This window comes from Rhipicephalus microplus, unplaced genomic scaffold (assembly GCF_043290135.1).
Source record: "Rhipicephalus microplus isolate Deutch F79 unplaced genomic scaffold, USDA_Rmic scaffold_15, whole genome shotgun sequence".
Taxonomy (NCBI): Eukaryota; Metazoa; Arthropoda; class Arachnida; order Ixodida; family Ixodidae; genus Rhipicephalus; species Rhipicephalus microplus.
In genome coordinates, this window is record NW_027464588.1 from 812,501 (window position 1) to 835,976 (window position 23,476).

At 45.5% G+C, this 23,476-nt stretch overlaps 1 protein-coding gene across 4 annotated transcripts in view; it reads left to right on the forward strand.

Annotated features, from left to right (window-relative positions):
* The window catches only part of LOC119173736 (sphingomyelin phosphodiesterase), a 45,911-nt gene extending 24,593 nt beyond the window's left edge, over positions 1-21,318 (forward strand). For all 4 annotated transcript variants that reach the window (XM_075883104.1, XM_075883103.1, XM_075883106.1 and 1 more), the window contains exons 9-14: positions 3,718-3,798; positions 4,523-4,610; positions 6,178-6,260; positions 8,432-8,612; positions 16,217-16,401; positions 20,244-21,318. In XM_075883104.1, coding sequence (XP_075739219.1) covers positions 3,718-3,798; positions 4,523-4,610; positions 6,178-6,260; positions 8,432-8,612; positions 16,217-16,401; positions 20,244-20,373 — 748 coding nt within the window. In that variant the 3' untranslated portion in view covers positions 20,374-21,318. The remainder of the gene's footprint in view (positions 1-3,717; positions 3,799-4,522; positions 4,611-6,177; positions 6,261-8,431; positions 8,613-16,216; positions 16,402-20,243) is intronic.
* Positions 21,319-23,476: the final 2,158 nt, after the last annotated feature.

A 23,476-nucleotide genomic window follows, 5' to 3' on the forward strand; every position in this document is an offset into this window, starting at 1 on the left:
GTTTGAATGAGAAACAAATCCTTGTTGTTGAATCCTTTAGGGGTCCCTGTGCAGTGGCGCATATTGTAATCGATTAGAGAATTGCCATTGTCCTCACCGAGAAAATATTAACCTCACCTTTAGGTGAATGGCATATGACCAGCAGTGAGCTACAAGATAATTCAGCTAGATAAATTTCACTTTGGAAGAAATCAACAAATTAAGCAATGCCGATTAGCTTGCTTTGTTAGCGGGAAAGCAGCGCAAAGCGAGAGAAGGGGCACACCGGGCCAGTTTTACTTTTCCGTGAAAGCTGCATGCAATATCAACAGAATAAGTTTCCATGTTAAGGGTGCTGATACATCCACTCGTAGATCTTCATTCGTGGCGAGTGTTGCCAGTCACAAGCCACATAAAATACAACACATTCACTTCTTTTGTTGATTTCGTAATTGCGTTGCAATTCACATGGCCAAGGCCGTTTTCAACATTCTTTTTTACTGATTTACACTAGTTTACATAGTGCATACACAGACATTTTTCACAATACGTTTTTTTTTTTTCTAATGGACTGCATTACGTGGACGAACCCTTCTTTGGGCCGTCGCGAATGTGAAACTGCAAAGTTAGAAATTACGTCAGCATTTTCGTTGCCACAAATCAAAATAATGGAGCATTTTGGGAAGCTGCTTCACCCACACCAAATGCTTCTTTTTCTTTTTTTATTGCAAAAAAGACTTGCTTTTAAGGCATAATATTTTTTTGTTAAATCTGTGTTGTTAGATTGGTGTTGTGTATGAAGTGAAGTAGTGTCTTGTAGAGTCTGTTTTCGTGTATCCAGCGGTTGTGACTGGGTGTGTCGCTGTAGCGAAGGCTGACTTAAGCGAGGTGATGGGAGCGTTCTGGCTGCAACCCTTTACATGTCCATAAAAGGTGGTATCTGCTTGCTTTGCTGGAGTGGGACAAAACGGACACGTATCACCAACTCGAAAATGTGACCAGTTCCATGACGATGTAACGGCCGGTGTAAGGACCACCCCTGCCCGAAGCCTCCTAAACACAACTTCCTCCGCCCTAGTAAGGTGAGGGGGGAGAGAGCAGACACACGGTGAAATGAGAGCACGTGTAATCTGCCGGAGAACATTTTTACGGGTATATAGAGTAAGTTTAGGGGCTTAAGTGGAAGTGAAATGGCTGGAAGGTCTATGTCTGGAGGGCAGTGTGCCTGCTGGTTAGCAGCAGTGTTGTGTGGGTTCGCAGCATGGCCTTGAATCCAATGTACTTGTACGCAAGTAGCCGTATTATGGTTCAGATTATGAATCACCTCGCAGATTTACATCGCCTTGTGTATTTTATTGAGCTCCTTAATAGCTCCTAAGGAATCAGTGTATACGTCAATATGCTTAATTGTGGGCAGCTTAGAAGTAGCATCCTGGATTGCGCCGTGGATGTCTTGAAGTTCCATCGCAAGAGGAGTGGCTTCCGTAGATAGATCCCGAGTGGCTCAGTGGTTAGCGCCTCGCTTTCATGCTTCTTTTTCATTCACTCTGTTTCCGTGCATTCTATACACACGCTGTCACTCGTGTATGGCTGATGGCTGAACATGTACGGCTTCTGGGACATAAAGAGGCACGGCTTTCTTATGCTTTTTACAAAAACTGTAATGTAAGTTCCCACGTGCACTTACGTGACACGCTTTTTACGCCAAACCGCGCTACAAGCCGTCTCTCGAACACCTTCAGCCTTCTACAATTGCACAGCTCTACGAAATGTTTAAATGCCTTTTATTTTTTTGATGGTAGTCATTGCGAAACGGAAAAGTTTATCTGACCTTGCAGTAATGGTATACGTCACTCCATCAAGTTTTGAAAGGTATTACCAATGTTTTCAGTGCGTATGCATAGCGCCTTTTGGTTTTTCGTTTTCTTTGCATTGAATGCATATTTGTTCCTGTACTGTGTATTTTGACTGTTTTAGCATTTCATGAGCCTCACTCTCTTCTAAATATTACTCTTATTGTACTTAATTATTGGTTGTTAAACCCTTCCTTTCTTACGTATGCTCCACCGTCATTTATTACCCCAACAGGGGGCTTTTAGGAGTTAATAGGTAATCATGATGATTATGATAATCTAATTTATTAAAATATTGATTGCATGCGTATCCTGAACCTGCAGTGTACACTTAAAAAGAGCAACATAGCACAGCGGTTTCAGAAAAGTTACGTGGTCTCAAGCGTATTTTATTAGAAGGCGAAAGCCACCTTAATCTTTTTTTAATACTTTTGCCCATCAATCGCAATTATCCCCTTTTCCCTCGTAAGGTACAAAAGCTGTCTGCACCTCACGTGGCGTTGCACTTCATCTAGGATCGGCCTACCTTGACAAGGCGGCGATGTCTCGTGGTGATGTGATAGGTACGCCATAGTGACGTCACCAGTTAAGGTTACCTGTAAATGCATCACGACGGCACGGACAGCACCATCTGTGAACACATGACTTTTGGGGCCGTTTGGTTTGATGTAACGCTACCAACGGCCATTTTCTATTTTCATGAGGTCTACAAGGCATTCTAAGGAAGCACTCTGGACTTGTAGGCACATAACGTGAGCGGAATAGCGCAATCATAGACACCAGGACGAGGAAAGTACTTGTGTCGTTTCACCTTCTGTCCCCCTGCCTCAGAGTTTGGGCCATTTCACTAATAGTTGGGAATATTCTTTTTTCGAGGTGTTATTCTTCGGAAATGCACCCGTGAACTTTACTGTAAGGTTCGATATTATTCGGTGAGCAGCATACTAGAAACAAAGATCCTTCAAAAGGACAGTAGTTAAGGCTAGTTGGACTAACATAGTAAATGAGTGTGAAAATTAATGTTGAATTCCAATGGCGGAGTCGGTGCAGCCGACCGACTTCGCGAGTGAGCACTCGACTCTGGCGTAGAGAAAATCCTCCAAATCCGCCATCGGAACACAACCCACCCTGCTGGAGAAAGGCGGAAGCTGCCGCGTTACCCAGGATACCTTGCGCGTGGTCTCTTCCGCTGTCTGTTTCTCACGGGGTTTACCAGCATCGCCGCATAGTTCGTTTGCTTGTTCAGCGCTATTCACCTGTGTGGAATGGATATCACGCCAAGCGTGACAAGCTATTGTCCACGATGTCTGCTGTCGCTATCGAGTAGCAGAAGCATTGCCGCACGCTTTGCCGAGGTAGCCGAGCCGTCCATGCCGTCCGCCATTATCAACACAACTCGCGCCGCGCCAGCCGCGCCCCCAAGCAGGCAAACGTGTTAAAGGAAATGCGTCACGCTGAGTTCCGGTCCACTCCACCGATTTCGGCGGAGCAGTTTTTCCTGCTCCACGGAGGGACTCCCGCTCTGAATCCCCTCCGGCTCTCTCATTGGAACTTTTGACTCTCGCTCTCACTCTGTCATTGGAACACACTTGCTCTGAAAGGAGCAGAAAAACTTGCTCCGACTCCGCCATTGGAATTCAACATAAGACACGATCACAGTGAAAATCAAGACACGGGGACGATCACTACCACCGGCTATTTCTTTCATTCGACACACCCTCCAATAAAAAAGGGGGATGCGTGGAATTAGTTTATTGAGATTCATATGATATTTTCGCAACGTTCTTTTTTTCAATTAGGAAATCACGCTGCATTATCACAGCGAAACAATTCGCACGCTGCTGTCTTACCATTGCTGTAAACGATCTCTTCACTTCTATACCAGTGTAGGATACTACGTCACGAAGCCAACGAAGGGCCTACGAGTGATATCGCTCAACACAAACTACTGCTACATTTTCAACTTGTAAGTACATCCTGAAATAATGTATTCCTTTAAGTAAACCACTGCAGTGTCGAATGCTATATGCAAACTGTGCACTAACAGGCGTTCTCGTCCTGCCAAGCTAAGGAAAATAATTTGCTCTTGCGACGCAACTGATTAAGCAACGCCAAAAAACTAGGCTGAAGGATTGGGTAGCGGGTAACATAGTTCAAATCAACTAGAAAGTGGTTGTAAGGTGAAGGTTGTACGGCTTTGAAACTCCTCTTCATGAAAGTTTTCCATGCAGTATAATAATCGAGCCCCATGACGCAAAGCCGATATGAAACACTTAGCGAGAGTGCTAGAAACTGCCCCTGATGGTGCTAGAAACACATGAAAATGCGGCATTTCTAAATCCTTTGTTTAGTCAGTCCGACATTTCTATGATGCAGGAACGACACTAGAACGAGTGACCTGGCACTTGTCACTACAAGATTAAGCTACTTGTACACTCATTGAAACAACTGGTAACCCCGATATAGCAATGTCGACCCTATACTCGTAGATGAATTAGAAGTAAAACAAATGCATATTATGAGAGATGTATCTGTTCTACTTGAGGTTATACTTTGGTGTAGTTATGCAAACGTTTCAAGCATCTGCATCACTTTTCTGTTGATGACTGGTCCATGGCCGCATCATGGCCCATCCACAGCTTCTAATTTTGGGACGTTAAACTACACATATCAATATCAACCATCCACAGCTGGCTTTTTGTGAATTCTACCGACCCTGGAAACCAGCTGCACTGGTTGGTGGACCAACTACTTGATGCCGAACGCGTTGGCGACAAGGTTTGTGTTTCTTGACAAGGTTTGTGTACTCCTTTGCGTGGTTCGTGCATTGTTTGTTGGCGTAACTTGCGTGCGTGGTTATATAAAAGACATATTGGTACCGCCGATTCTAATCTGCCAGCTTTAGCATTCCCACCTGCGTCCAATTATTAACCAGTGGTTTAAAAACCTTGCCTAAAACTGCCTATACTGTAGCCGGTTCGACATAATCTGTGGCCTGCTCAACAGAAGAGGAAGATATGTAACAGCTGCATCTTACTGGTACTTACCTATGGAGTCGAAACATGGACGTTTATGAAAAGGGTTCTACTTAAATGAAAGACAATGAAGCGAACAATAGAAATTAAGGGTAATTGACTAGATTTCCAGAGAAGGCAAGCGGGTGATGGGTAGACAGAGAGTTAGGTGGGCAGATGAGATTAGAAAGTTTGTGGGTATGAAATGGCCGCAGCAAGCACAGGACCGAGTTGACTGACGGAACATAGGAGAGGCCTTTTCCCTGCAGTGGGCGTAGTCAGGCTGACGACGAAGATGCCTTATAGCGACATGGCGGCTCGCACGCTGAAAAAATATGTGGACGGGCCTCTGCGAGAAGAGAGCGCACTCGAGAAAGCGGCCACTTCACGTTATGCTTCTGAAGCGCTCCCTGCCACGCACGACTGCAAGATTTGCCTGAGCAGCTCTCATCAGTGTCTGTTTTCATCCATACGTGTTTTTCCACCGAGCACGAGAGCTTGTGCATAACATCTTTAAGGACAGCCCGTAAGGGTAACGTTGCTTTATTTATTTATTTATTTATTTATTTATTTATTTATTTATTTAATAAGCATACCTTTAAGGCCCGAAGACACTACATAAAAGGCACTACACACAAGACATCTTGTACGACCAGCTGGAAATCTTGGTCATCCATTACGTATTATTTATAGCGTCTTAAAGATTTCCGCTGAAATGTGCGTAAAATACATGCGGTAATTACTGTGGCAATGTTGGTGGCGTGTGCTGTGTTCTCGGGAAATGTGGTACCAAAGAATGGCAGAACAACACGCATCGATGCAATATCACTCAGGAAAGAAAATTTGAAGAATCGTTCGCACGACCAGGATGTTTGTGCTCATGATTGCCACACTCTGTGTGCTTGTGTACGTGAACGTTCAGTGTCGAAAACATTTGATATCCTTCAAGAACTATTCAAATGAACTGCACTAAGATACTAAGAAGTCCGGGGGAGCCTCACGCGGATTGAACGAAACACGGTGGCCGATCCCCTCCGTGACTGAACACACAGTCCCGCGCATGCACTCTGCAAATGTTCTCCGAAGGCGGCGCCACCTGCCATTCACCTCATGACGTCTGTCTGTGGTGTGCCCTCATTGGTGCAGACTTGTGTGCGTCCGCCATTTAGGAAGAAGTGCCGCGAACTTACAAAGCTGTGTACGAATATATGTAAAGTAGCCACTAAAGCACCCGGTATAAACATTTGCCACAGCAGTCAAGGGAATACCGGCTGAACTATTTATTCTATACGAACAGCAGAATCACTCACTTCGCTTTGTCAACCTTCTAGGTTCACTTGATCGGGCACATACCGCCTGGCTTATCTGACTGCCTTGAAACTTGGAGCGCCATGTTTCACAAAATCGTCGAAAGGTGATGGCATACAAATTTTGTTTTCTTTGATTTCAAGTTCGTAACTTAAAGGCTGTTTGGACAGATGTGCATAACCCGGTGCACGGCATATGCATGCGCTTGTTGCGAATCACAAGTGGCCAGAAATATACAAAATACATATTCCGAATTGATGGGACTTGAAGGCACATGACACAAATAAAATGAGACAATGTCCCTCACGTTATAAATATCGCTAATCCACTAGCAAATTGTTTATATGTGAATAAATTGCAAGCAAAATAAGACACAAAAACGAAGGCATTTGTTTATGATAAGGCCGTTGGAAATGTTTTCCCTTAAGGGCTGGTTGGGCGGCATCCCCAGTGAATATGTCACCGATGACGACGTAATATTCCGGCAAGCATCCTTGACAACCGATTTTGACATTCAGGCTAAATTAAGATTTCGGAAACAGCGACTTACAGCGTCTAAAATTTCACAGGCTGAACGTAAATGGGCGCTAAAATCAGGGTGCGCAAATGAACATTTCACAGGTGTCGGCACAAAGCCGAAAAAAACTAATACTTTAATAGAACGATAGAAACTGTCTAATCGCCTGTTTAGCAGACCAGTGTGCTACTTTTGAAATGAACTTTTACACCTTGCTACGTTGCTTCGAGAACTAAAATAATTATTCTAGCCTAACTAAGCAATTAAACAGACCAAATAAAATAGCGTAATTCACTCCATGCAACAATCAGCAGCATAGAGTTGGTTGCGCCGTATGGGTCCGTATATTTTTTAACTCTGGCTAGAGTTAGGTAACGTACCTTGTATAACAAGGCCATAATAAACTCCACAGAAAACCCCTAGCAGGTATATACCACAGAAATGTGACAAACCTCAATGCACACGACTTTTACATTACAATACAATGTAAAAAACTAATTAAGCAATTAGCAAATAAATGCATCTATACACGTACGATATTGATACACACAACTGTTTTTTCATCGAACTCTAAACTATGACATCAATTATAAACAATAGATAACTAAATAAACCGAAGTGTGCATATCCTGCGCGTTGCACTACTGGCCCATCCAGATCCAAGTGGGCATGTTTTAAAGCATATCAGCTACATTTTTCGGATTTGTGCCTTTTGCACCTTCATCAACATTATGTACCTTTCTGTTAATTTTATCAAAATTTTGTAGCTTACTGTAACTTCCACCAGAATTCTGTGGCTTTCTGCACTTTTTATCAAAATTATGGGGCTCTCTCTACCTTCCATCAAGATTCGGTGCTCTCTGTAAATTTCACCGGCATTATTCGGCTCTCTAAGCATCAATTTTAAATTCTGGGGCTTTCTATGCCAATCATAAAAATTTTGTGGCTTTCTGTGCTTTTCATCAAAGTTCTGGCTTTTTGGTCCTTTCATCAATGTGCTGTGGCCTCCAGTACCTATAATCGAAGTTTTGTGGCTTCCTGTACCTTTCATCAAGGTTCTATGGTCTCCTGTAAATTTCGTCAAAGTTATGTGGCCTACTGTACCTTTTAATCGAAGTTATGTGGCCTCATGCACCTTTCATCCAAGTTCTGTGGCCTCCTGTATCTTTCATCGAAGTTCTGTGGCCTCCTGTACCTTTCATCAATGTTCTGTGGCCGTTTGTATATTTCATCTAATTTCTAAGACCTCCTGTACCTTTCATCAAAGTTCTGTAGCCTGCTATACCTTTTATCAAAGTACTCTAATTTTATGTATCTTTCATTATCTTTTGTGGCTTTTTGCACCTTTCATAGAAATTCTGTGGTGTTCCGTACCTTTCATCAAAATTCTATGCTTTTCTGTGACTTTCATGTAATTTCTGTCTCTTTTTGTACCTTTCATCAAGGTTCCGTGGCTTTCAGTACCTTCAATGAAAAATTTGTGGCTTTCTGCATCTTTTGTCAGAAATGTTCTGAGTTTTCCGTAATTTCACAAGTTTCTATGGCTTTCTCCGGCTTTCATCAAAAATTTGTGGCTCCCTGTACCTCTAATCGAAATTCTGTGCCTTTCTGTACCTTGCATCAAAATCTTATGGCTTTTTGCACCTGTTGCCAAAATTTTGTGCGACCTCTGCATATGTGCTACGCATCTTCGCTGGTCATTCGCCTTCACAAAGTGGAATTTTCGACATATTTTTTTCTATTCCGTACGCATAACGCAGGTTTTCAGACACAGTGGTTGGCCAGTTCTACGGTCACACGCATTACGACGAGGCGATCGTGTACTACTCCTCCGCCAAACGATCACGGCCTTTCGGACTCGCTTTCGTCGCTCCCAGCGTCACCACATACTCCTTTCTGAACCCCGCTTACCGGATGTACGACGTCGACTCGGATTCCAAGGTGACCGCTCAACCGCACATAAAAACATGGTAACGGCAATGACACAGGAAGTAAGAATACATCATGTATTCGTTTGTTACTTTCTTGAGGCAATATTTTCGTTTTATTTTATTTCTGACAGATTTTCATTTAAAATGCTTTCATGCGAGTTTGGAACATCGTAATCAAACATCTATAAAATGTTCGCATACAAGCCGCGGGTTTGGAACATTGTAAATTACACAGCAATAATGGTTTGTGTACTTGTGTTATAAAATTTGCGCAATTGAAACGGCATGGTTAAAAGCTCCGTATAATTTCAACCACCGAAGGTTTTCGTGCGCTGATGCTGTACGCTACAAGGGTCTCTAAAGAATAATCACGAAATTTCTTCACCATCACTGATATTTGCTGAACAAACATTTTAATGGACATTCTAAAGTATTCTGACACTCCATGGGCTTCTACCACAAAACGTTTTTGAGTCTGAATTCTCTGATTTTCTGGCGAGCTACAGAACGGTCGATAACGCACTGATAGTGTGTTTAATTTATTAACGAGGATGAATAAAGTTGCACGAGTTTTTTCAAGCATTCATGTTCCTTGGAGGCACATTTCTTTTTTTTTCCCAAGTGTGAAAAGGGCACATACCCAAATGCGAATCCCCACTATAGATTGCACACTGATTGCGTGGTTCGAAGGCCCACCCCTACGAAACGCTCATATATAATTACTCGTCATCATCAGTCATAGCATCAACAAGTGTTTGTTGCCCACAGACGTTTATAGTGGACACTTTGGGCACTTCTTCACTTCTTCATATGACGAGTGAAGGCGTAGTGCGCTCTTCGCAACAGTATGAGCACCCTATGGGAGCGTTTAGAGCGGCCTGCCTCACGCACATAGGCGTTATTTTGCACATCGCTTGTTTAGGGGCTGACCGTGAAGCGAAGTATGGAAAGGGAATGAAAAGACTTGACTAGTGGAGCTGGTCTACGCTATCTCGTTCCGCTCCTAAATGAGCCATGACACCAAGTTTTCGATCATAATCTGTGTAATGCGGGTGAAATCCTTGATTGTTCACAAATAAGATGGCGAAATTTTAGAACATTTGGTGGCGCTTTTTTTTTTGCTATTACACTTTTACAGACACGCGATAGGCCTGAGTGTCGGGCAACAGTGGCGCACTCACGAGGCTTGACGTAATTAACAGCTAGCTGTGCCATGACCTCCGAGATTTCGGGCGCGCGGCCTACGTTGAAGAAACCCACCACGCGCGCTCAATCTCGGAGGCCATGGCTGTGCGATTGTCTTCATTCCGGCAAATAATATTGTTCCGCCATTGGCTGCACGTGAAATCGATACATTGGCGCTTTCTCCTGCTTAGCACTGAAACTGAACGATTTGCGGTGGCTGAAACCGTGGTAGCAGATGACAGCACCACTCCTTGTGTACGTAACGTCACATGTAGGCGCCATGGCAGAAGTGCGGTCGCCAGCGGTGGGCGGGACCCACAGCCGACGACAGCTGTGGCCTGTTTTGCACTGAAAAATATAATCGACGCTCTACTTCTGACAACGTTATGGCCCCTTTGAATGTGAAGTTTAGGCAGCCTCCAAGGTTTTACAGTGAAAGCTCTCATTAGCTCACAAGGGTCGCTTGCGGCGTCGTAGTTCTCCGTCATAGCCAGTGTCCCTAACCAGTATCACACGAAATAAAGATATTAAAAACGACACAGTGGGTTTAGAACTCCAGTTTCCCGCGTGTCAGCCCAGAGCTATGCTGCAGAAGTACGCCGGTGCTTGGAAGTTCGTTGCAAACATGCCTTAGGCAGGCTTGATGTCGGGAAAGAAACTCCGTTATGTAGTATGAGCAATAAAGCATTTTGGTATAACAAAGAAAGAACAAGGCGTCACTAAATGTGAATTGCGTAACGAGTATGTCATCCAATGTTGCAACCCATTACAAAAGCTTGTTCTTGATTACCTACAACTGGGGCGCATACCCACTTCAGGCATAAACGTTCATCACCGTCAGCCACTGCATAAAAATCTTCACTAAATTTCTTGCAAGTGCGTTTCGGATTTTCCGAAGAATGACGAAGGATATCATAATAAATGCCGGCCCACTACACAAAAGTTATGATTATATATGGCATAGTGGGTACCCAGCAAGCGTTCTTGTAGCAGTTACCCAAATACTGTTTGAAAAAGGCTCTGGAGGGCCACTTTTTCTTCTTTCGCTGTGACTGTGCTGCGCTTCCCGCGCACACCTGGCATTTTTTTTTTCTTTGATGAAATTTCGAATGACGTGTTTTGTGTAGTAACTGAATATCTTAACGCCACACTGGAGGAGAATGCTATAAACGTGAATATCCTTCTTGTTCCTCTGGAGAAAATCACATTCGTTCCGTATATAGAGTTTCACTGTAGCCTCTGGCAGGACGAGCTTTCCTTCTGTTAAACATTAACTTTTTGCATAGAGGATAGGGATATATATATATATATATCCTCTATGCGAAAAGCAAAAATTATATAAAGTGTATGTTTAATGGGAGGAAAGCTCATCCAGCAAGAGGCTACAGCGAAACTGTACGGGACGAATCGTCAAAATAAAACACCATGTGGTTCGGCTCAACTAATATATATATTGTAGTGAAGAAGATGAATGCTACTCGAGAAGGCAGCGGGTACTTGCCAGGACGAAAAGAGGATGACGTTTCGCTCTCTCGGCGTTTAGGCTGGATCCGCCATTACGGCGCCAGTTCAAGAGGCTGCTATTTTGTCTGATAAATAAGTGCTGCTTCCAAACACCTTACTTTAATATATATATATATATATATATATATATATATATATATATATATATATATATATATATATATATATATATATATATATATATATATATATATATATATATATATATATATATATATATTGTGGGCATTTGTTACTTGCATCGTCCTCATCCCTGCATGATCACAATCACCATCATCCGCTTGTCTCTTTGTCCTCATTGCCACTCTGGTTCATCATCATCGTCATCGTCTGTGTACTGGCTCTGCCCGTTCGTTTTGCGAGGTCTTTCTTCAATTAAACGCTGTCGCAACCCAGACTACCAAGACATCATACGTGGTGGAGGTGGATTTTCGGTCCTCTTACCTCCCGCAGCCCGCTCTACCCGCTGGAGCTTCGTTCAGGCCGACGATTGCGCCCACTGTCAGGCAGCATGTCCCAGACCGAGCCTACCGGCGCTCATGTCATCAACCACGCACCGACGCAAGCTGCCCCTCCTACTTACATACACGGACATCAGCGGGAACCCCGCTCTTCGCTGGTCGTCGTGGAGAAGACGTAGAAGACTGGCTCGACGACTACGACCGCGTAAGTGTCGCTAATCGGTGGGACGAGGCCGCCAAACTGCGTTACGTCCCATTTTATCTGACCGGAGTCGCAAAGACATGGTATTTTAACCACGTCATTGACTTACCCGACTGGGCTACCTTCCAGCAGCAGCTGCGACACGTTTTTGGCACCCCGGACATTCGATCCGCCGTCGCGAAGAGGACACTTGATACTCGCTGACAACAACCTGGTGAATCGTACACTTCATACATCGAGGATGTCCTCGCACTGTGCCGGCGTGTCAATCAATCCATGCCGGAATCGGACAAAGTGCGCCACATATTGAAAGGCATTGGGCCTGTTGCCTTTAATGCACTCGCTGTGCAAAACCCAGCTACCATCGCTGATGTCGTGACGACATGCCAGCGCCTTGATGCGCTGGACTCCGTTCGCCTCCAACCAGACATTGGCGACCACCACTCCACGTCAGATGGCCACCTGCGCGACCTCATCCGGGACATTATACGCGAAGAATTGCGGTACATGGGCTTCACACCTCCTACACCACGACCTACACAGCCTTCGGGAATGCCCTTACGTGACATCATCAGGGAGGAACTTACAACGCTGACCGGCGATGCGCCCGTACAGCCACATGCTTCACGCCCCATACCCACGTACCCTGAAGTTGCTGCCGTGCCTCCCAGCGACGCCCACGCGACATTGCCGCGTCCATCCTACGCGTCAGTTGCTGCCGCTCCCCCGGTCAACTACCATTCCGTACCCCCTGACCCTCCGGCCCACCTGACCGCGCTATCTACAGGTGCCCCGAATGTCTTCTATTCCCCACCGTGGCGCTCGTCTCGCCCTGTTTGTTACTACTGTGGCTATCGCGGCCACATATCTCGTTTCTGCCGAAAGCGCCAGCAAGATGAGCGTCGGAACGACGTGCGTGAACGGGATTTGTACGCCGGGGCGTCTTATCAAGGTCGGCGTTATTCGTCTCCCCCGCACCGTTCTCCATCTCCTTCTGCATCGACTGCACCACGAAACAGCCGAAACACGAGACGCCGCTCGCCTTCGCCCTTCCGCCGTTCCACTTCTCCACTTCGGCCCGCCTCATTCACCTCTGAAATTCATTCGGAAAACTAAGTGATGCAGTTTGTGGAGGAAAAACTGCATTCGGAATCAGAACTGAAATTCCTCCATCGGGCCCGTGTAACATGGTTTCTGTGGAAGTGGAAGGAGTGCGAGTCGATGCTTTGGTGGACACAGGTGCGACATTGTCTGTGATACGTGCTGATTTGTGTGAACATTTAAGGAAAGTAATGACGCCTTACGATGGCCCCACATTAGTTGCTGCCCAGGGGAACGTCATTCGCCCTTCCGCGTTTTGTACTGTGCGTGTTTTCATCGACGGCATCCGCCATCATGTCCAGTTTGCTGTCCTGTCCCGCTGCTCTCACCAACTAATTTTAGGGTGGGATTTTCTATCATCTGCTTCCGCGGCGATTTCTTGTGGACAACGCGTCGTTCACCTCGCTGACACGGACTACATGCTTGACGACGACAATCAGAAGCCACTTCGTCTGGTCGCTGCGAAATACATCGAACTACCGCCACTACAAGAGCAAATTGTCAGCATTACGTCCAACGACATCTATCACGGGGATGTATTGGTCTCACCGTCACCACTTTGCGTTCGCAAAGGTATAGTTCTTTCGTCCGGTGTCGTTCGTTTTTGCAATGGCTCGGCACTTGTCACCGCTGTCAACTCTACACCGGAGAAGATCTTACTGCCACAGGGCACTACTGTGGCCCATGTTGCTGACTTCGAGCCTGTATTTGTCACGCCACTTCAGGCCATCGCATCCAAAGAACCTTGCCTCGGTGAGCATGTTTCTTCCTCCGCCTTTACCACCGCTATCAGCAGCGAATTGACTTATTCACAGAGGCAGCAGCTGCTCGCATTGTTACAGAAACATGCAAATTCTTTCGACATTTGCTCGTCTAAGCTGGGCCGCACTAATACTACAGCACATCGAATTCAAACTGTTGGGACATCTATCGTACACCGCCGACCCTACCGCGTGTCTCTAAGTGAAAGAAAAATTATAGAAGAAAACGTTGCGGACATGCTTAAACGGGAAGTCATCCGTCCTTCATCTAGCCCTTGGTCGTCTCCCATTGTCTTGGTCCGCAAAAAGGATGGCTCTGTGCGTTTTTGCGTGGACTACCGGGCGCTCAATAAGATCACACGCGAGGACGTGTACCCTATGCCACGCATTGACGACGCCCTTGATTCCCTACAAGGCGCGGAATTCTTTTCAAGCATCGACTTGCGTTCTGGGTACTGGCAGATTCCCATGCATGAAGACGATAAGCATAAAACGGCGTTTGCAACCCCCGACGGGCTATATGAATTCAACGTGATGCCTTTCGGGCTCTGCAACGCACCCGCGACTTTTGAGCGCATGATAGATACCGTGCTGCGCGGTCTGAAATGGAAAAGTTGCCTGTGCTACCTGGACCTCTACAGCCACTTCCGTGCCCGTCAATGCCTTTCGAGGTTGTGGGTGTTGACCTTTACGGGCCTCCCCCCTTCACATCTGCTGGCAAACGATGGATAGTGACTGCCGTGGACCACCTGACACGATACGCTGAGACTTCCTCTGTTATTACAGGCTCAGCTGTGGAAGTTGCAGACTTTATTCTTCACGCAATAATACTGCGTCATGGGGCTCCTCGTGTACTGCTTAGTGATCGCGGCAAAGTGTTCCTGTCACAAATGGTAAATGAAGTACTCCGCGCTTCTGGAACTACTCACAAGACAGCTTCAAGCTACCACCATCAGACAAATGGTCTCACAGAAAGATTTCACCGAACCCTTGCAGACATGATAGCCGTTTACGTCCAACCCGACCACAAAAACTGGGATACTCGTTTACCATTCCTGACATTCGCTTACAACACCGCCGTTCAGCGAACAACTTGCTACTCACCGTTTTACCTCGTGTACGGACGCACCCCGACTACCTTTCTCGACGTCTCCTTCTTTAGCAGCCATGGGAATTCGTGTCAGTCTTCTAGCGAAGAATACATTTCCCGCCTGGCTCAGTCCCGCCATCAGGCTCGCATCAATACTGAAGCGAGACAGCACGAGCGAAAGATCACCTTTGACGAATCCCACCGCGTTGTGTCTTTCCAACCTGGTGACGAGGTGCTGCTTTTGACACCTATTCGCACTCCTGGTCTCTGTGACAAATTCCAACCACGCTTCATCGGGCCATACATTGTTTTAGAACAGACTTCGCCGGTTAATTATCGTGTGACACCACTCGTCGCCCCAACAGACCGCCGCTACCGCAGCACAGAGATTGTCCACGTTTGTCGCATGAAACCTTTCACGCGACGTTCCCCGTCACTTTGACTTACGGCGGCCAGGGTGTCCGCTTCCAAGTGGGGGGAATTAGTGTGGGCATTTGTTACTTGCATCGTCCTCATCCCTGCATGATCACAATCACCATCATCCGCTTGTCTCTTTGTCCTCATTGCCACTCTGGTTCATCATCATCGTCATCGTCTGTGTACTGGCTCTGCCCGTTCGTTTTGCGAGGTCTTTCCTCATTTAAACGCTGTCGCAACCCAGACTACCAAGACTTCATAATATATATATATATATATATATATATATATATATATATATATATATATATATAAAGAGATCCAACAGACAGTAATGCCAAGGAATGTATAGGGGAAGTTATTAGAACCAATGGAATGTAAATAATAAGAAAAGTGGGTGAATAACCAGCCGTGAGCAGGAATCAAACCTAGAGCATCGAACGCGTTATTCGAAGGTCGTAGGTTCGATTCCTACTCATGGCTGGTTATTTTTTCACCCACTTTTCTGGCTCTCACTCACTCACTCACTCTCTCTCGCTATATATATATATATATATATATATATATATATATATATATATATATATATATATATATATATATATATATATATATATATATAGCGAGAGAGAGAGAGTGAGTGAGTGAGAGAACGAGAAGTTTCGTTGAGACTGTTACTGTTGAGCCAGTGTTATATCTTCGCGATGCACACTGATAAATGACAAAGTTATTTAAACAGCACATCTCGAGACATCCCACAAGCTCGTGGGTTTCGAAGAGTTGTTAAAAAGATGCATACCCCCCACCGCACAGTGGTGATTGCACCACTTAGCTAAGTCTCTGATACACTTGTCACATTTTTGTTTCCTACAGCTCGTGACGAGACACGAGACGTACTTCATGAACTTGACCGAAGCAAACCAAGATGGCGGAGAGCCTCAGTGGAGACTAGAGTACAGTACCGACGATTTAGGCCTGGATCATGCAGGGTACGAGGACTGGGACGCACTCATTCGCACTATGGAGACCAACCAGACCCGGTTCGACCAATATGTTCGGTGAGCGCAGCTGATGCTGTATACAGTAGGCATGTGCGACACCAGCCCTCGTGGTTTTGGATGTTCAAGGTTTCATTCTGCGACCTCTAAATGATAATAGTTGTGACAGAACCGAAGTTAATCAAGCCGCCACAAATTAGACCGCTTAAATCTGTCACAAACACATCGTCGGGAACATGTTGCTATCACAAATGTAGTTGTCCTCCGTCAATGTCTGAGAACGATCACCGTAAGTTGGCCAAGAATATTTCTTGGCCCCGCCACGGTGGTCTAGTGGCTAAGGTACTCGGCTGCTGACCCGCAGGTCGCGGGATCGAATTCTGGCTGTGGTGACTGCATTTTTGATGGAGGCGAAAATTCTGTAGGCCCGTATGCTCAGATTTGGGTGGACGTTAAAAAACCCCAGGTGGTCAAAATTTTCGGTGTCCTCCACTACGGCGCTTTTCATAATCTTATGGTGGTTTTGGGACGTTCAACCTCACATATCGTCATCATCATCATAACCACCATCATCATCATCAAGAATATTTCTTGCTTCTTATTCTTTGGCTCGCCTACAGTTTCTTTCTTTCCTGCATATGGGCAGAAATTTCACTTGCCAGTATAATTGATACTTCCGTACTCCTGGCCGCAAGAATAACTTTACAATTTACGAAAGCCCCAGATTACTTGCTTCGCTTACTGGAGGTTCCTTATGAACGAGCTCATAGTATTTCTGTTCACAATCTAATAGAGGGCCTTGGAGGCACCAGTGGAACTGAAAACATTCGCGATTTCTCGTTATAAATCGAGCAACGCGGTTAGCCGCTTCGTTGAGGGTGCTCAGTCCAGTGTGCGCCGGGATCCATAACAGGTGCCTTCGGTTATCGAAGTCGAAAAGAGGAAGAAAGTTTAAGCGGAAAGACGGGGAGGTAAGCCAGTTCTTAGACCGGCTGGCTACCCTGTGCTGGGGAAAGGGGTGAGGGGAATGAAAGATGTTAAAAAGAAATGTTGCGAAGAGAGAAAGAAATTACAAAAAAAATGCGACAGTGGAAAGGCAACATCAAAGAGTATAAGACACTAAAGTCTGTCTCTGAGGCCAGTTGTCCGCAAAAAGCGCAGCAAAGCTTTCAAAGCCTTCTGGGCTGAGGATGGGCTCGGCCAATGACCCAGAATCCTTTGTTCCGACAAAGGCCGATTGTCTAGTCTATCCAGAGCTGCAGCGAGTTCTTGTCTTTGCACGTTGAAATAGGTGCACTCACACAGAATGTGCGCGATGGTTTCTTCGCAACTGCAGTAAGTGCATGTAGGAGAGCTGGCCATCCCGATGAGATAACAGTATGTATGTATTATGTATGGCGAAGTCGAAAGGCTAAACAGAACACATGGGGTGCACTTGAGACAATTACAAACAGATTCATGCAGAAACCCTAGACTCATGCGCGCCATGTATCCAGACATATACACTACAAACAGATGCACGTCATGTGGCGAGGTTGCCACCCTTAGTCACATGCTGTGGGAGTGTCAGGGCCTAATGAACAATTCGAACAGTGCCGATTCGTCTCACTCTTCCACCGCCAGCCTCCGCTCGCGTAGGAAGGCCGCACTGCTCAGCTCGAACCTGACAGCACAACTCTGGGACGTCCAGCGTGCCGAGGAATCTGCTTCGAGACAAGGTCTCGGAACCGCATCCGCGGTGGGTGCCCAGGCCCACTAAAAAACGCCGGACTCGAATTGTCTGGATTCGACAAATAAAGTTTATGTCCTTCTCTTTATAATTACATCGCTACTGAAAATGATTGTAGCGTTTTGTATATCATTGTATACGTTGCAGGCAGTCAGTCTTGATGCAAATGCAGCAAACCACAAGAGCCTGCAGCTAAGCCTATTGTGTGGCAGCTGTTAACATTATCTGCACCCGCTCCTATAGCTGGCATTTCTAACCAGCTTTAAAACTTTGGTGTGATCATGAACATCATGAATAGCTTAAGAAGCATGTTGCCCTCTCTAACTTTTCATGTCGTTAACTTAATGACAAGGAGAGTATTAAAATGCGGCGCCACAGTTGTTTTCGAGCACGTGAACTTATCGCTTAGGAAAGGTGGTCAATTGTCTAATCGTACAACTTTCGAATGAAGAACAACCTTCATGTCAAGGATAGCTATAACTCCACTTAGTTCATTTAAAGGGCATGTCACAATTCTGGAACACCGTAGCCAGAAAATACTTAGTACCATCATACATCTACTTCTTTTTTAAGTTCAGTTATGTCAACAAAAAATAATTTGTTGACCCTTCAAATTTCTTGCCAGATTGTTCCGGCATTACGACCTTGTCCAGTTATGTTGATTACATTGCTTTTCTTTCAACTGAACCTTTTAAATTTTATGCCACCTGCACCAACTTCTCAACGTGACTAGAAGTGACCAGCCCATTAATGCGGCAGCTCTTGCTAATTACACTTGATTTGTTTCTTCTTCAGCTAGTGTAGATTACTAATGTACGTTAGCTAAATTACTATATTTTAATCAAAAATAAAAATAATGAGAACTGATCCGATTTGGTATTAAGCCTCTTTATATCTAATCACGGGCCCGCGCAGGGTTCCTCTTCAAGGGGGGGGGGCGGCAAAGGTTATTAACAGTGCTCCCCCTTCAAGTGTATGGCGCAGACATTGCGCACCCCTCCTGCTCTTAGGAAACATTGCGGCATTCCGTAGAACTGACTTGCAATGTCGTCCACTCTTTAATCATATCCAGATCTAAAACTACACGCGTTAACTCATTCTTAGCGCTATATTTTGTTGTTTAGCAATGTTAAAGCTACAAACTTTCTGCTTCTTCGCTCATTGGGTGGCCCCGATCAGCTCGTACTTTGGCCTTATATCCGTCCGCAAGATTTACGTCAATGCTATTCGGGCATCTGATGGCAGTTAAACTCTTATTCGCAAGACAGTCTGAAAATGTTGATTAGCGCAATGAACCTTTCGCGTTCACGTGTGAATGGGTTCTGTTATCGAACAGTCCCAGGAATACAGTAGTGTTAGTTACATTAAATCACACACTTTCTCTCAACACATCGTTCCAAAGAACACAGTGCCCTGGTAGTGGCATTTAGGTTGGAAAACAACTCGAGCAACCAATTTATCGACTTTTCCGTATGGTCCACTGGAAAAGAACATTGTCTCCGTACCTACACTAACAGCCCTATGTCTGTTGGTATTCACGTACATTTCGTCCTTCTCCCAACAAACAGACGGGCATCTGTGAGCTTTAGGCAATTCTTTGGCGTGCCCCTGAGAAGCAGATTTTACACTAAGGTAACTCTTGCTTCTCCGTCTTGCCTGCCGGCGCTGCTGTTGACGTTCGCATACATGCTGCAGCGGTTGTGAATAGAGTATCATTCCCCAATGCGACAGGGACTGTGATTCGCAGTACCACCTGGCATCCACTTGCTTTCGAGGGTAGAAAGGTGCCCCAAACTGCGCTCCAATGTGCATGAAAACAAATATCGAGAAGGTGACTTTTTCATTCTCTTCCATGTTCTACCACCCCCTCCCCTTTCCCACCACGAGCTTTCGTCGTGCTCTTTTGTGTGTCGAAGATCCGCCTGTTCCGTTTGTTTTGTCCTGCGTCTGCTGTAGTACGGGTGACCACAACTTACTCAAGCTGCGCAAGCACAGGTTTTTTTGTTTTGTCGCCTTTTAAAATGCACTTGTGCATGGCTAAAATACAGTTAGGATTGATTGATTGCTTGGCTGATTTATTGAATTATTGACTGAATGTTTGATTGACTGATTGATTGACTGATTGATCGATTGATTGATTGATTTTCTAAGCGCGAGCCACTTTTTGTTTCAGGTACACGACGCGTCGCGAAGGTGAGGAGACCAGGTGCGACGACGAGTGTCGCGAGCTACTTCTGTGCCGCTGGAGAACAGACCGGGCGCACGATTACTCGGCCTGTCCGCGGAACCCTACTGCCACGTGAACAATGCCACTGGGACTCAAGAGAAGCAATCGCAACCTGACGTGTAATCGCGAGCAATGACTATATGCAGCACTGAATCTGATTTCGAAAACTCGATTCCAACTCGCAATTCGAATCTGTTGCAGGTATACAACGTTTTCTAATTACACGACCTAGACTCCTTCGAAGGCTGTGCAGCAACATTGTGATCCGACTATGACAACCACTGTCCGATGGTACTGCACGACAAGCGCATACTAAATCTGAACTTTCATTTGACAAAAACGAGTATATACAAGAAGCAGAACCAGACATGCACCACAGGCAAAAAGTTTTCTGCATCTTGTCCCACGTTATTTCGAGTTATTTTTCCCCACCAGTTACCAACTCACCTAACAGCCTTCAAATTCCGCGTATTATCACGTAACAATAAATGCACATTATTTTCGATAGTATAAGCTGCACACCATCCTCATACGCTCGACGACTAACTTTACACGGAAGACGAAAGCTTTTACACAAAGAGCCATGGTTGGCGTCCAGTGAATTCTCATAACTGCCCTTTTGTTTCGCTAACGCTAGTCGCAGATTTTCGCCCCATTTTCGAGGACACAAAGCGCCCACAGTGGAGTTGTCAGATCCGTTTAAACAAGCGCATATTGCGCTCGTTTCGCCGGCTCGCTTGTATAAGTCTGCAGTTGCTTGTCGCATTAATTTTTATATAACTTTTTGTTGTTATACTAAATTTCTGGGATATAATTATCTTAGTGATCATCATGTTCATCTTCACTAATACTGAGTTTGTCGAACACTGAGTAGTTGAGTGTTGAACTCAAACATACGCTGGGAGAATATCAACAATCAACGGTAATCAGGCAAACGTACATGCGTGAGTGTATTGATTTTTTCAACTTCGCTTTGTATTTGAGTGAAATTGTTTTATTAAAATAAAAATATTTTAACGGACGAATTCCTTAAACTTCCGCTTTTTTCGCGCTGCTTCGTGAAAGTCACGCTGCTAGTTCTTTTTTCTTCTAAGGAGTGGGGGGGTGGGGGGGGTCTTTCGTTTTGAGATGAATATGTATTTGTTTGCTCGTGATTGTGTGGCAACTCTGACACACGGGTCATTCGCAAAAAAATTCAAAGCATGACGATATCGCAGAACGCTGAAAAAAAAAGCTTTTTTTTTTTTCGGGCTTTGGTTTTGGTCTTGAAGCAGGCCCTCTCTAGCTAAGTTGTAAAGTGGTGAACAGGACGCGAGCTGGCATAGCTTCCTAATGTAAAGCAGAACAAGAAAACGGTGGTGACAGAAGCATTCGTTGCCGCTGTAGAGCACGGAGGCCGAGCCATCTACACGGCACGCGGGTTCTTCTTCACTGTGAGGAGGCACCCTAGCTAGGCAAATGAGAGCCCCTGAAGCGCAATCTTCTTCATCGCGCAGAAGATGATCCGGCGGTGATCGAAAGCAGAGGTGCTGGTCATGATGGTCTCCTACTAAGACACAACGTCAGCCAGTACTGGGGGCTGAAGGAAATGCGAGGAGGATGTGTAGGAAATCTCCCAACTTGCCGCAAAGTATGCATGTAAAGGGGTAATAATTAGGGTATTACGTGTTCAGTAACAGGGAATACGGAGCTGTTCGAGTTTGTAGGCGTCGCCAATGTGGATGCGATTGGATGGGTTTGGAGTGCGTATTCTTTTCGATGGTCCCGATAGCATGATGGAATGTCACGAAAGGAAAGCAAGTGCTCATCGGCCTGTGGAGGGGACTTTGTTTCTAACGCCCGGAATGTGAGACCTCGGACTAGAGAATGAGCCTCCTCGTCGCCAAGGAGGCCGGCATGTGCTGGCGTCCAGATGAGGGTTGTGGAATGCCGGGGCTGCTAGAAGCGTAGTAAGCGAGCAGTTGTGCGGGATATCAAGCCATTGACATGGATCAGAATAGCCGATTTCGAGTTGCTTCCGATTGTGGTGGCGGATGTAGAGATAAGCGCAAGCTCGATGGCTGCATCTTCTGCCTCTGTGGAGGAACTGGTGATGATTGAGCATGACGTTAGAAGTTTTGCTTGTTTCTCAGCTGTACCGCCAGGGTCATGCAGTATCCTTAAATGTATTCCGCTACGCCCACGTAGACCGTGTCATGGTCCTCGCTATACTGTTTCTGGAGGGCCCGAGCCCTTGCCTTTCTGCGTTTGCGTCTCGCATAGAATGCATGTTCTTTGGGACGGAGGTACGTTTTGAACACATTATAAAGTTTTCGTGCCCAATATTCAAGCGCCTCGCGTTCTTGTGTACTTTCCTAGCGGGCGGTGGGCGAGTAGGACAACGCAGGAAAAAACGCAGTGAGCTTGCCAGCGGCAATGCTAACGCACTCGACCGGGGAATACACAACATCGCTAATATATTTTCTCTCTGTATCACTTCGCTTCACTGCTTTGTAATACTCTAACTTTTGTGAGTAAGAACATATAAGCCAACAGGGTCAACACACTTGTGTGAATGTCAGTTAGCGATTGCCAACATCTACCAAATGCTTCTTCTCACAGTGGCCGTGTTTCGCCCAATAGTTCGACATACCGATTTCATGAAGTACCCACGGTTGCTGAGTGAGTGGCTGCGAATTACAGACACCACGAGGCCACAAATTTCCCTTACCGCACGGGTCATCTTTACTGCCGCAGGGTGCCTTCGAGACTTAGTCTATGAAGCTGAGTGTACATTTTAAGCGTTGCCTTTGCAGCGCCTAAAATTTTTCTTCGATCACGTGAGTGTGGGCTTGCCTGTTCACATATTGGGAAACTTCCAGCTGTTTATTCACACTTTGTTCAAATGAACGGGGGTATATGAAAGAACACAAAACGCCCAGTCGCACTTTTTGTTTGTATAATGACTCGACAAAAAACATTATAAGCGTTCTTCAATTCCTTGTTCGTCGGAGAACAAGAGCGAAAACATCTTCTCTGTGAAGGAATGTCCTCCTAATAAAAACCGCAAATTAGTAGCACAATTGGAGCGCCTATTGCGTCAGTTGTTGATATATATTCGGGGACACTTACGACGCCAGTAGAAACAGCTAAATAATGGCACAATACACTGAATGCGCCATGCATTGCGATATCCAATG